Genomic DNA, 15,177 nt, shown 5'->3' on the forward strand with positions numbered 1-15,177 from the left:
TGTTGCCTTTAGAAAAATTCTGATTCATGTCATAAAAATGCTATTGAAAGCATTTCCTGTATTTGACAATTCAGTTGATATTCAGCCTGTCTCATTCTTCGAGTTTTTTCAATTAAACAGATGGTTAGCGATTCAGGCTCCCTTGAGCCTCTAGTTTTAAATGGAACAGACTAGAAAGTGACGACTTATCCGCCTCTAATGTTTTGTTTGTATCAGTTGTATCAGTCCCCTTTGTTTATTACCCCAACGAAAGAAAGATTTTGGCTGTTTTTTTTGTTTTTTGTTTTGGTTTTTTTTTTTGCATTGAATTTACATCTGTTCCTAAGGTTGAAGCTAATTTTTACAGGTAAGAATTATGAGCTTAGCTGTGAAAACTTGTATAGAAATTTACTGTTTTGTCAAATGTCATTGTTATAAAATTGACGCATGGTGGTTTGCATTTTCTGAACAGGTAAGTTAAAGTGTAAGTTTTAATATAATAACTAATTTGCAGGTAGCTGATAGGGGAAATTTTGGTGAGTGAAAACTACAAGATTCCAATTGGATATGTTAGTACATTTTAGTAACCAATCATTAGTTGATAATCATTTTCTACAGGCACCATTAATTTTGACCAATACAATGTATATTCAAGAGGTGCTACACTGTACATTTGATAGGATTTTAAGTATGCCAACAAACAAATGAATAAGAAATTATTTATATGTGAATAAAAATGTTAATTCTATAAATCATTGACACATCCAGAAAACTAAAGTTCTTGTTCAAAGAATAATATTCATGCCAATCATTGACAAGTCCAAGACATAAACATATACATTGTATTGTCTCTCAATTTTAATAGAAGTAGTTATAGTCACACTTGTGAGCACAGTTATGAAAAAAAAGTATTCAAGAGAACCAAGATTCTAGTGGAAATCAAAAGAATGTAACCCAGGGACAAAGACCAGACATTGAAAACAAGTAAAAGGGTTTTAAATTCACATACAAAATATGAATTATGAACTTAATGATATGCAAATTAGTGAATTTGACATCCCGAAGAGATTGGTATACTCTCCTATTAGGTATTTCATGCCGACTCTAAATAAAATTTATTTATTTCTTAACAAAGAACATGAAATAACCAAAATTATATATATATACAAAGTAACAAAAGTAAATAAGCAACTCCGACTCCTCTAAAAACTGGGAGCATGAACGAGGTGCACTTGTAGGGTAAGCATCCTCTGCTTTTCTAGTAAAGTTCAGGGTAGACAAAAGAAGAAAGGAAAAGTATGACACATTGAACTAATCAGCAGAAGGGTTCCCTGTAATGATCCACGATTTCATGATGACGACCACAAACTTCTGTAGTGATGACTTCAATCTTTTAATAAGATAACCCTGTTCCAGAAGCCTAACTGTAAGAAGTCTAGCACAATACAAGAAGTCTGGGTACTTACGGCAAGCTCTGGCATTACATACATGTACATTGTATGAGTTATGATATGAAAACTCCATACGCAGGTGCTGAAGGATTATGTTGCCACAGATTAAAGGAAAGTTGACTATACAGTATGAAAATTCATTGCGTTTGTCTATAGTTTTGTCAGTAGTTTTCCTTTACAGTTGATCTCTAACTGTAGATCAAGATATTAGGCTGACTTCACAGGGTCTGTAGTATCCTTTTTTTCAAGTTCATTGGGGTACATGTAGATGCTATGAAACTATTATTTATTTAATGATAATAATGATTTATTTTCCTGTTGTTTGACACTGAACTCTAATTCAGTTGAAAGATCATTGATATCGGAAAGTAAATTTACATGGTTTCTTTGACATCATAAGGTTATTCGGAGACATATACTTTGTCAGATTATATCAGACTAAAAATTTACCAGTAAAGGTGTCATTTAATTGTAAATGTAAAATATAGTACAATATATAGTCAAAACCATATGTATATATATTGTAGCTAGAGGTAATTATTTCACATAGCCATAACGTAATATATAAAACAAAAACAATATCTACCATTATTGATCCCTGTGATAGCATATTGAAGTTATTTCACAGTACTTACACTTATGATAAGGGTTCCCTTTAGAAAAACGCCATTATTGTTCAGGCCAAATCTTTTTCTGTCGTTTGACAAGCCCTTATGTTAGGCATGTCAATATTTCACCATTGTCAAGCATTTAATCACAATATTAAAAGCTATATCCCAAATTTTCAAGGTTCACCCTCTGCTGTGGTGAAAGCTGTGCCCTGTGAAGTATTTATTTATTATTTAAATTAATAAATTTCTGCTGCTAATGATAAACAAGTCTCATTGATGAATTTTTTACAGGGAGTGATTCTTTCCAGTGTACTCTAACAGTTTTCAACTAGTTAAATTTCTGTTTTCCCCTCAAAACAAGTTACTGTAATGTAATTGTTTTTATACCAGTATACTTCTTGACATACTAATTTGGAAGTATTTCCACTATATGTTTCCTGCTTATGTCTTAAAGGACAATCTTCTTTGGTACAAATGGAACTGCTACTGTTTGTCGTGTCCATACTATCTGTTGTCCATGGGTTTTTTCAACCATTGCCAGAGGGCATGAAAACTGAGCTGCCCTATGTTAATAATGGTATTGATCCAGGTCCACCACTGTACCTCACTCCACTGATAGAACAAGGCAAATACGATGAAGGTAACTTAATTTAGAGAATTTATTATACCTCCACTCAACAAGTGTGTGGAAAATTGGCCTCACCTTATCGATCTAAATTTCATCATGATTATGTCAATTTTCAAAGATTGGATTTATTTCAAATTTTGGTATGTGGCTTAATATACATTTTAGATGGGACACGTATCGTAAGCTGTTATGGTTGCCATTCAATTTAAACGTTGTTTTGTGGACTTTCCCATTTATCATAGTATGGAATGATAGAGAAAATTAAAGTTACAAAAAAAATTGGCTCCCATGGCACGGATTGATTTCAAATGTTGTATATGGTACATGTACTATATAGGTGGGCATACATAGAAAGCGATTATGGCTGCCATCAAATATCAAATTTCTGTACAAGTGGGTACATATTTAGCACAACAACGTGTGCAAGTTGAAGTTCATGTTATAATTCCATACAATTTTTGCTACAATAATTTCTGCAATAATTCATTCACATACAGTTGCCATAATTATGGTAATTACTAAAACCTGAATTTTAAGCAGTATCTTGTTTGAAGAGTATATCTGAAACACTGTTGAGATGCAAACAATGTCTGATGTACATGTGTAATGAGCTTTGTTAATAAGTTATTGCAGTTATGAAAAAAGACTGAAAAGACTAATTTTATTTTCATCTGCTGTTTATATGTACATATATGTTAGATTTAACAAAATAAACTACCTAACATCTGTCTGCACTATACAGTAAAACTGAGCTGAGAACACTTCATTGTAATGCAACTGCTCATTTGTATAAACAGCACAAAAGGCCAGTTTAGTTGGACATTTGGATGGTACCAGTTTAAAAAGTTATGCTGGACTGATAACTGTCAACAAGTCTTATAACAGCAACATGTACTTCTGGTTTTTCCCTTCTCAAGTAAGTCACCATCTTGGGTAAGTCATCCTCTCAAATAAGTCATATTTGCAAATAAGTCATCTTCTCAAGTAAGTCATCTTCGCAAATAAGTCATCTTCCCAAGTAAGTCATCTTCGCAAATAAGTCATTTTGTGTAAGTCAGCCTTCTAAAGTAAGTCATCTCCTCAAGTGAGTTACCATGAAAAAAATATTGTCTTTAGCTATTGAAGTTTCTGGGCCCAGTTGTTCACAACTTATTTGGCTGGATAAGTATAAGGCAGAATGCATGTTTTTTTTATCAGTGGGTCAGTGTGGAGCATAATTTATGATTTTTCATAGTTTTATTTTTACTTTAGAAAGACCCAATGAATGACCCTGTGTTACTATGGTTACAAGGAGGACCAGGAAGATCATCATTGTTTGGACTATTTGAAGAGATTGGTCCATTTTCTGTTGATAAAAACATGAAGTGTATGTGCCAATTTTATTATCTCTATAAGTCATTTACAAAGGAGAGGAGATTCAACTACAAATACAGAATGATTTCAGTCAGCATTATGAATGATAGAATTTACAAACCAGCCAAGAACCAAAAAAAACAAAACTCTGCTTGATATTTATACTTTACACTAGGTAACAACTTAGCTGGAACTGTATACAGTAAAACTGGTCATATATGACAAGTGGTCTTTACATACAGGTTAATTTTACATAGAATGCACTACAAAGGAATATTTTAGTCTTGGTCTTTTAAGACAGGTTGATGTTGAAAACAGGTTGCTGCAAAGATAAGTTTGACTGTAGTTTTTGTTTTGTCTATGTCTGCCTGTCTGTCTGTCCATCACATTGTTTCTTTTTATTTCAGTGGTGAACAGAAATGTCACATGGCATAAGCAGTATTCAGTGCTCTATATTGACAATCCTGTAGGTAATCTTTAAATCATAGGTCTAGAGTTCACAATAAATTATGAACATACATATTCTCATACAAATCTGTTATTTTTTTCATTTTCATTGTGAAAAGACATTCTTAAAGTTTACTTTCAAGATATTAAAATTCTGCACTCGTCCAACATATAAGGTCAAAAATACATTGCAAAAATCTAATGTATGATTACTTGTAGAAGGTCTCCAACAAAGTCTACCCTATAGAATATCTTGTATCCTGTATAAATGAAACAATAAATATATCATAACATCTAGATTAACTTATCTTTAATGAAGTACATGTAATTTTCAGGTTGGAGGAGGGTTTAGTTTTACAGAGAATGATAAGGGATATTCTACAAACCAAGTTGAAGTTGGCATCAACTTATACAGGTAATCCTAAATGTGCTTTTAGTACTATTTCCATGGTTTAGAGAAAAATATGAAAAATAGTATTCGCAAAATTGCTTTTTAACACTATATAACTACCCATCATTGTTTGAAATTGATACTTGTGATTATCCCCACGTGGCATAATCCATGAAAATTTATAGGTTTACAATATTCCTCTACATAAAAATGGTGGAATATTTGATAATTATTCTATTTGGATGAGGTAACTGCCCCGATGGCCTAATGATAAACAAGCTTGTATCAAGTGTAGATGGTCCTTGGTTTTAAAACCTGGCTGTGAGAAACCAATGACTTTGAAAATGGTGCTTGCTCTAGCATGCTGCATATAGGAGGTTGTGAGATGATTCAGAATAATGTCTCCATGTTTGGTCATATACCTTCCAGCTGGCTATTGTGTCTATGTGCTTACCCATTATAAAATCCAACTAAACATGTCAGACTAGAACAGGGCAAAGTCTATTCAATTGGTCAAATGTACTCTTTCTAAACTGCAAAAAATACCTGTCATTGGACATTATACTGCAATCAATCAATCAATAGATGAGCAATACCATTACTAAATGAAAAAGAATGAAGGTGTAATTATAGTATGGATTTACTAGTATTTAGACTTTAGGCCTGGTAGTATAGACAATATTCAAAGATAGGAAATCTGGAATTGTTCTGGTATTATAAGGCCCTACTGGATTAAAACTGGTACCAAAATAAATATATTCATATAACAAAACTTTTGTGTGAAGCTTCATTGACCTTTCAATAAGATCATATTCTACATTAATTTTCTGTGGTAGAAAGTAAGAGCATTGTCAGGCTTTAAAAATCAATTTTCTACTTTAAATTCTTCAACAACGATTTCCTGGATAAATATCTCCCTTGCTGTCCACTGTGTGACTGCCATTTTACCCCAGATAATCTTTACTGGAAGTGAAAAAAATCTAAATTAATGAGTTTTCCTAAGTTGGAATAGACTATATTGTAATTATATGTGTTTTTTAGCTGCTTGACACAGTTTTTCATGGCCTTCTACCAGTACCAGAAAAATGACTTTTATGTGACAGGAGAGGTAATCATTCTCTTATAGATATAATACAAGTTCTTTATGAAGAATAAAAACATTTAATTATAGACAGGGGAGATAATTATGAAAATTTAATATTGTAACAATAATACATGTATGTATAAATTCGTATTGTAAACTTGTCCAATTCTGTCATATTCTTGCTGATTAAACAGTACTGTCATATATATCTATTTTTTATTTAATTTGGATTTTGATCAAGTTTTATTAGATTTTTTATTAATAGGCAATTTTTAAAAATGATTTTCTAAAAAAATTTAGGTTATATAGATATAATTAGATGATCATAATTGAAAAAAACTTGATCAGGCTATCAGAATATAATGGTTCAAGATTACATCAGAATATGTTTTCATTGTAAAATTGTTTTTGATTTTTAAAAATTTTAATTGTGAAGCTAACTTTCGAAGAGAATAAGCTGAAAAATTGACAGATTATAAATTTTGTTGTAGTCCTATGCAGGGAAGTTCATACCAGCCATCTCATACAGGATTTATTTAGAAAACCCTACAGCAAAAGTAAAGATAAACTTCAAAGGATTTGCCATGGGAAATAGCTGGACAGATCCACAAACAGTAAGTTATCCATATCCCTTTGAAGATCTGATTCTCATTTAGCAAGTCATGTAAAGACTAACCACTGATGGTAGGTGGACTCAAAACAATAAATTTCCCATCAGCAAAAGTAGAATTAACATACAAATTGCAAGTGATTGAAGAACTAACCATGGGTAGTGAGTAGTGAATGGATTGATAAGTAAAGAATTGTAAGTTAATGATATAGGCAGTAACATTGTGTGTAAGATGCAAACTATTTTGTTACAGCAAAATAAAGGAACTATCACATGGTTACGTTGCATAGAAGTTGTCAAAAATACACTGTCTTTTTAGCATATTTCACTAAGCCATGTTTTTAAATGAATTTTGGGGATGTTACCTAATTTGTGTAATCTGTCATGCAAAAAGTGGTGAACCAATATTATTCAGTCTTTGCAGTATTTATATACACATTGAAGATGTGCACCTTCTGTTATGGAGAATTTTTTTTTTTTTTAGATGATACCAGCCTATGCTTCGTTCCTTTATTCTCTGGGTTTACTGGATGAGAATCAGAGGGCTTATTTCCAGAACACTGCAGAAAAAGCTGTTGCTTATATCATCGATAAGAAATATATGGATGCATTTTATGTAAGGATTATAATGAAATAATATTATATAAAGTTGTTTTCTATAGCAAGGACTTTTACAGTATTCAAGATACTTTTTGAAGAGCATATTATTTTTTTAAATGTGAAAAGTTTTTAGAATGAAATCTTGATTGATTGATTATAGATAAAAGTTCTATGGCAGATGTTTAATGCATTTCAGAACAAGAGCAATCATCCATTGGAATAGACCATGCTTTGTACTAGCCCAACACTCTGAGCTGGATCTTTTTTGTGTTAAACTTAGTTCACAGAGCCATCAGCATGCAGGTAGGCATGCCACCTTACTCAGACAGATTATTTTGACTTTGAGCTAACTCATTGTCACTGTATGCCCTTAAATACCCTGTACTTGGATGAGAAGCAGTGACTAGAAGTTTTAGTCTTTGGTATGATTCTGCCCTGGATCAAACCCATGACCTCCCATTCTGGGGTCAACTACACTAGCTAGAGATTACTCAGGCATTTTGAAATCTTGAGATACACAAGGTATTTACATGCATTCAATGCAAATCAACAGGAGATTCAAACCATGTTTACTATAACAATCCAAAGTCATAGTAAATATTGTTTAATGATAAAATAAAAATTTGCTATTAATTTCATCAAAAAATTGTGATAAATGTGAGCAGAAATAACTGTTTTTAGAGACCTAAAGCTTCTTAGTGTTAAAGAGTTGAGATAAAATATGAGTTTTTATACTCCCACTAAATTAGTAGGTAGTACATAGGAATCACCTTGTTCTTTAGTTATTCATTGAGTCTGAATTTCGTTGCAGTTATCTAAGATTTATTTGTTATTGTGTAGCTTTATATAAATGTTAGTATATGTTGTAAGTGATTATGGTTGCTGTCAGATATCAACTTCCTGTACGAGTGAGGTATCCCTAGCACAACAGCGCATGAAACTTTGTGTGTGTTACTGCATTTATTTTTTTTTGTCGCTAATTACAACTTTTTTACCTTTATTTCTAAGCATGTTGTTGTAAAAGTCTTAATTTACATAAACATTTAAATTTTAACTGAGCCATGGTATCAACACATACTTTATATTTCAGACATTTCAGTCATTGCTTGGAGGTGATTTGTTTGCGTCATACTTCTACAAATGTACTGGGATGAAGTATTACTACAACTTTATGTTAACGGAGGTATGATGACTGTAAACCTACTTATATTGTTTTGCTAATTTTTCTGGTATGGAATCCTTTAAATGAACTTTTTGTTTTATTAGCTAATTTTGAAAGCATGAAAACTGCAAAAATGAATCGCCATAAAAAGTTTCATTATAAAACATAATGGCTTACATTTTGAGATTTACAGGCTTTACGATAATTTGTATTATATTCAGGTAGATAGTGGAAATGAATTCATTTTATTTTGAGGGATATTCATTTTGTAGGTTTTTCATTAACACATTTAAGGATTTTTTTAGAATTTTCGACCAGGTTATGCCGAATAACCAACTTTGGGTCAGTTTACATTTCATGAACCGCAAGACAGTTTATGAACAAATTTTAATGACCCCAAGTTGGTTTTGCAAGCATAACTTGGTAAAAAATTAAAAACAGTTATTATGATTTAACTTCTTATCAAATAAAGTCAAAATTCAGATTTGTCTCTTCATCAAAGCCTTATTTAGTTTGGAATTATTTGAATTGCGGACTGCAGACCAATCGACGTTAATGACCTCAAAATACAAAGTTAGTTTATGAAAATAACCTATCTTGCCCAGATGAGAAACAAACAATCAAATTAAATTATATAGAAGTAATTGCTTCATTTTCACTCTAGGACTTTTCCGTGCCAAAAAGTATAGAACCTTCGCTTTTGTGAATATCTTTTCTCATACATGTTTTATTAACACTAAGACTACACAAAGCTATTCCTAAAATTCCTTATTTTACTACCATACCAACTTCACAAACCAATATATCTAGGTGTTTGTTTTAAATACTGTAAGACGGATGAATTAATATGTTCCATTCTGAATTTTTTTAAGATGAATTGTTTTTTTATTAGGGGCCTTCAGATTTCTACTACCACGCCACCTATGTAACAATGCCAGAGATAAGGAGAGCTCTTCATGTTGGTAATCTGACATATAGTATCAGTAATGATAAGGCCTACCACTCTCTGTGGCCAGACTTCATGCATACTGTCAAACCCTGGGTTGCTACACTACTGGACAATAACTATAAGGTATGATGTAAAAATAACTTCATGAACTCTGTCAAAACCTGGGTGGCTACACTGTTGGACAATAACTATAAGGTATGATGTAAAAATAACCTCATGAACTCTGTCAAACCCTGGGTGGCTACACTGTTGGACAATAACTATAAGGTATGATGTAAAAATAATCTCATGAACTCTGTCAAACCCTGGGTGGCTACACTGTTGGACAATAACTATAAGGTATGATGTAAAAATAACTTCATGAACTCTGTCAAACCCTGGGTGGCTACACTGTTGGACAATAACTATAAGGTATGATGTAAAAATAACCTCATGAACTCTGTCAAACCCTAGGTAGCTACACTACTATGAAGTATGATGTAAAAATAATGTTATTTCAGTATACATACTGTAGCCTATACTTTTGCTGATACTGAACCAAAGATACCCAAACCTGTCAATATTGATGAATGGCAGGCCTTAGGTTTCACTAACCACTTCTAATGTTTCCATTACTTTACATGTTAAACAAGTAATTTTCAAAGTTTCGCTGTGAATTCCCAGGACAAATGACATCTTAAATTTGCATACCCTTGCAAAGCTTGGAAAATAAGGCTTTCAAAATCATTATGCTAATAGTTCGATGATTGTAGAAATTCTTCACAAAATTTACTTGATTAAATAATACTGAAAATCCACATTTTTACCTTTTCTGCTAACTGACAGCATGGAGGCAAATTACTCACACATGTAAACAATATTCATACACTTTTGTAGTAAATTACAAATATGATATTAAAGTACACATTTTCAGCTTTATTTTGACTACTTTTGATCAGAACACACACTAATTCTGCACTTACAATGCATAGAACAAGGTTCAGTGTGTTTTAGGTACTACATGGGGGGGGGTGGCCATTTGACCTGGAAGTGGTTAGTGAGACCTTACTACATCCCCTTACAATTTTACATTAATATTCATTCGAAAATGTCAATGAAGTCTGCTTTTTTATGCATATCAGTACTTAACATGTGTACAACCCAGTACTATGTAAGTAATTCTGATTTTAAGAGCCTCTTGTTTTTTTAGGTGATGTTTTACAATGGACAGTTGGATATAATGGTACCAGGCCAGGTTACAGAGGCTATATTACCAACTATAAAGTGGTCAGGGTTAGATAAATATCTGAATGTCACTAGACAGATCTGGAAAGTGACACCCCATGATAAGGAGATAGCAGGGTTTGTTAGAAAGGCAAACAATTTGTATCAGGTCAGTAGCAGCCTTGCTAAATAATTACTGTTATGTGAATGTATTATTCAAATTATAAATGACTGTATTAAAGCAGTATGCCTCAAATGTAGGCCATATTGTGTACTATTTCATCAAAAAACATATTTGGTCATATTTGTTGATTCTAGTTGTCAGGTTTGGGGGTTTTGATCCTTCAGGATCAAAATATCTTATGTCATCAGCCTATCACTGGAACTTCCCGACTATTTCTGAACACTGCACAAAAATATAGTCCAATTTAATTTCTTTTATATCATTCAATACCTTCTTTATAATAAGTAAATATATTTCTTGCAATTTATCAGCTCATTAATATTCTTTTATTTATGCAAATAAAATTTAAAATCTAGTTTTCATATCAACTCAAGATTTGAGGAATCCTTTTTAGCCTTGAAGAATATTTAGTGATAAATTTACATTTAGGGAATTTATTTCTGGCAGTAATGTGTCTGAAAGGATAAAATGTGTTAAATATTTTCATTTTTACAAACTTAAAAGTCAGATTATCCATCCTATCATTAATATTTCACCATTTATAAACAGGAAGTTTTAACCAAGTAAAATTGGCAGGAAAATTCAAATTGACAAGTGTCTAGTTTTGAAAATCTTGTGTTAAGGAAATTATTTTCTTAAGCTGATATTTGTTTTATTTAATGTAATTGTTATGTAGGATAAATATTCTGTTAATATAGCTTTTGATTATAAATGCACATTAACTTTTGGAAAGATTTGAAATTGGGGAAAAAGGTGAGATGAAACAAAATTTGTAAATGTTTGTGAAGTTGGATCAGTAGTATAGATTTACTTTCAGTTTTTACATATTTAAAAAGGACAGTTCACAATAGTATTTAAAAATGCAATGTATGATCACAATTTTTTTTAAATTATATAATCTTTGAAATTTTGTTCAGCATGAACTTCATGCTACAATTTTCACAAGAATCAAAAACCACCAGTGCTATCAGTACTTTGATTATAATAATACTTTTCTTTGAAAAGTGAATACAGCTTATTGGAATGATATGATGAATTTGATGCATATTATGATACACAACTTAAATACACAAACACAGAGCTCAGAGGGAGGGGTGGCTGTTATAATGATCTACTATAAGTCAACCTTTGATGCAGATCTTATTGATGATAAATAAATATTTACCCAAAATAATCTTTTTTTAAAAAGAAATTCATATTACGTACTGACAGAAGTTAAACTAGTTTGAAAAATGACATTATAATATTTTATTAAAATATCAAAACATGGTTTGATGTTTTGTTGACATAGTTTACTATATTTATTGCATTCAAAATGAAATGATATATATTATTTTTATAGATAGCAGTGATTTACCAAATGTTCCCTGTATAAAAATTTTCAATAATTCACACCATTTAGTAATTTCACTCTTGGACTTTCTCCTGCCCAAATGTCACATGTATATCAATACGCTGCTCACAAATTTTGAATTTTATGTTGCAAATAGAAAGAATCTATATAATCATTACAGTGAATAACCAAAATATAATCATTCGTGCCAAGAACGCATCAAGACTTAACTTTTTTTCTGCCTATTGTATTAGATGTTTTCATATTTATTATATCAAATATTTTCTCTTTGCAGGTGATAGTCCGTGGAGCAGGACACATCTTACCGTATGATCAGCCAGAGAGAGGCATGGATATGATTACAAGATTTGTGGAGAATTTGCCGTTTTCATAAGATTGGATATTGACTTCGTTGTTTAGGCGCAGACCATTTTCTTTTTGAGGGGATGGCTGGAATTTTATGTTGAGTTAGAATATTTTTTTTCAGTGGCAGATGAAGTTAAAAAGTTTATCTACATTGTTAAGTGATGGAGGAAATATTGAATCATCATAACTTTTTTTTTCTGTCCATTCTGTCTGAATAAAAAAAATATTTTTGCTCAATTTCATTTTCAAAATAATCCCAGGCCCCCCCTTGTATAAATATGGTCGGTGCCTTATTCTAAGACATGTACTATATCTGGCCCTAGATCCACAAAACTTGAAAAATTACTTAATTCTGAGAAAATTCTTAACTGTTTGTGATGTCATCTGTTTGAAAGACGGTTTTTGGAGTTTCCATGGAAGTTAAGTATTTTTTCAGTTTTGTGGCACTGGGATCAGGCTGAGTAAACTCATATTTTGAAGTCCTTTCATACCAATTTAATGTTTTTTCAGCCTTTGTAAAGAAGACTGCTGTTGAAATCAAACAAGTCCCTCATTCCTAGGGGCACTGATGAAAAATAGAGTGTTGTAACAGCAATTACTACACTCCCAATATGGAGAAAGGGAAATCCCTTTAAAATCATATCCTTTCAAATTCTCTGTTGATGCATAAATCTGACTGAAGTTACTTAGCAGTCCTTTGGTTATAACTATTTGCAATGAGATTGTGAAATGTCTATTCAAAAAAAGAACTGAGAAATTGATAGGACATGATTTTACTGGGATTTCCCTCCTCTGTATAGGGGGTGTGATATTTGCAGTTACAAAAAATGTACTACACACCTTTTTTCAACAGTGAAGGGTGAAGGGACTTCTGTCGATACAGATGTTACTGTATTTTTCATGTAATTTGTATGACATTTTTCAATGAAAAGAAGTTTCACAACAAAAAAATTGATATGCACTTTAATTATTGTGATTGTTTAAGTGTGATAGATATTGTTTGTATTTATATGCCATTAGTTGTTCGTTGTGATAATTAGTCGGATATTCATAGCGTTGTTTATTCTACCCATATTGCTTGTCTTTGACTTATATTAATACAATGCTCTCATCTGTTTAATGAAAATTGCTTACTCTGTGTAATTACTGGTGGTTATCTTTTTATAATTTTTTTTTTTTTTTTAATTTTTTTTTTTTTTTTTTGCCTTTTGTTAAATTGATTGTTTACAGTTAGATATTTAATGTGCCATATATCTCTTTGAAATTGCAATATTTTTATACAAATCCAAAATTATGGTACTGTCGTCTGTGCCATCATCGTCTTGTCCTTAAACAAAAAAATTTTGTGCAAAAACTTAAATATTGGTCAGTCTCCATAAATTTTATAATATGTTCCAAAACTACAAAAGGAGGTTTGTTATTGATTTTTGGGGTAATGGCCCTAACAGTTTTGGAATTAGGGGCCAAAAACAAACGTTTTGATATTGCTGATGTTGTTCAAATATATTCTTTACCAGAAAAGTCAAACTGGGAATAATCTGTCAAATGGGATATTTTAGGAAATTAACTTCTTTTGATCAATCAGCCTATGGTAGGAATTAAGGTTTCCACTTGAGCGATTTGGGCTCCTGGCCAGTCCTGGGAGTCCCTGGTTATTTAGTCAAAATTACTTCTTTCTTGTGCCATAAATTTCAAGTATACATGTATTTGACATGTAAAGTTCACAGATCTGTACTTTGAGACATTTCGCTATTTTTTTTATCAATATTATCTTTTATGCAATGTTTTTTTTTACTATTTTATATGAACTTTTTTATATTTTAGATTTTGTACACCTGTACATTTTGTTATAAAATTCCTTGTTATTTGAATCATTTTACTAGCATAATACTAACTTTTGTGATATTTGTACTTTCTTGTAATAATTAAACTCCTCACAACTGTGACCAGGTTTTCAGTTATTCACTAATTGGATTTATTTTGGATGTGTGACCCAACTCAATACTGGGAAAGACATATGGACAGTATCCAAGTATTTTGGATATGTGCCGCAACTCGATACTGGCAAAGACATAGGGATAGCATTTCAGTATTTTGGATGTGTGCCGCAACTCAATGCTTGGAAAGACATAGGAAAAGTATCCAAGTATTTTAGATATGTACCCCAACTCAATACTGGGAAAGACGTAGGGATAGTATCTAAGTATTTTGGATGTGTGCCGCAACTCGATAATGGGAAAGACATAGGGATAGTATCCAAGTATTTTGGACATGTGCCCCAGCTCAATACTGAGAAAGATATAGGAAAAATATCCAAGTATATGTTCATCTAATTCAAAATGGTCAATTGTAAGTTTTGATAAACAGAGTTGTGGTGATGGAGGGTTCCTGTGATAATGAAAGTTTTCCAAAACACTTGAAGACTTATTTGTTATGGCATTTGTCCTGACAAATGGTCATTTTTGTTACATTCAAACTGAATGAACAGTCAGTTAAATCTTCATTCTCAATCAACAGTCACTTTATTTGGTCATGTATTGTCCATCTAAATCAACAGTCACTCTATTCATTTAATGTCTTGTCCATTCAATCAACTATCTCACCATTCTGTCTATGTCTTGTCCATCTCATTCAACAATCCCTCCATTCTGTCTATGTCTTGTCCATCTCAATCAACAATCTCTCCATTCTGTCTATATCTTGTCCATCTCAAGCAACGATCACTCAATTCTGTATATGTCTTCTTCATCTCAATCAAAAATCGCCCCATGCAGTCAATGTCTTGTCCATCTCAATCCACAATCGCTCTATTCAATCAATGTCTTG

General features: G+C 31.9%; 1 protein-coding gene across 1 annotated transcript; it reads left to right on the forward strand.

The window, feature by feature from the left end:
* Nucleotides 1-227: 227 nt before the first annotated feature.
* Nucleotides 228-14,297, forward strand: LOC148603688 (putative serine carboxypeptidase CPVL). Its single transcript, XM_088552753.1, has 13 exons — nucleotides 228-346; nucleotides 2,496-2,681; nucleotides 3,467-3,585; nucleotides 3,921-4,035; nucleotides 4,430-4,488; nucleotides 4,805-4,884; nucleotides 5,902-5,968; nucleotides 6,436-6,558; nucleotides 7,039-7,170; nucleotides 8,245-8,337; nucleotides 9,209-9,388; nucleotides 10,455-10,637; nucleotides 12,281-14,297. Exons 2-13 carry the CDS (start codon nucleotides 2,516-2,518, stop codon nucleotides 12,377-12,379), a joined length of 1,416 nt encoding a protein of 471 aa, XP_088408879.1. The 5' UTR covers nucleotides 228-346; nucleotides 2,496-2,515; the 3' UTR covers nucleotides 12,380-14,297.
* The last annotated feature ends 880 nt before the right edge of the window (nucleotides 14,298-15,177 follow it).

This window comes from Perna viridis, chromosome 11 (assembly GCF_037379345.1).
Source record: "Perna viridis isolate PV_CMFRI_1.1 ecotype Kerala chromosome 11, ASM3737934v1, whole genome shotgun sequence".
In the NCBI taxonomy this organism is placed as follows: Eukaryota; Metazoa; Mollusca; class Bivalvia; order Mytilida; family Mytilidae; genus Perna; species Perna viridis.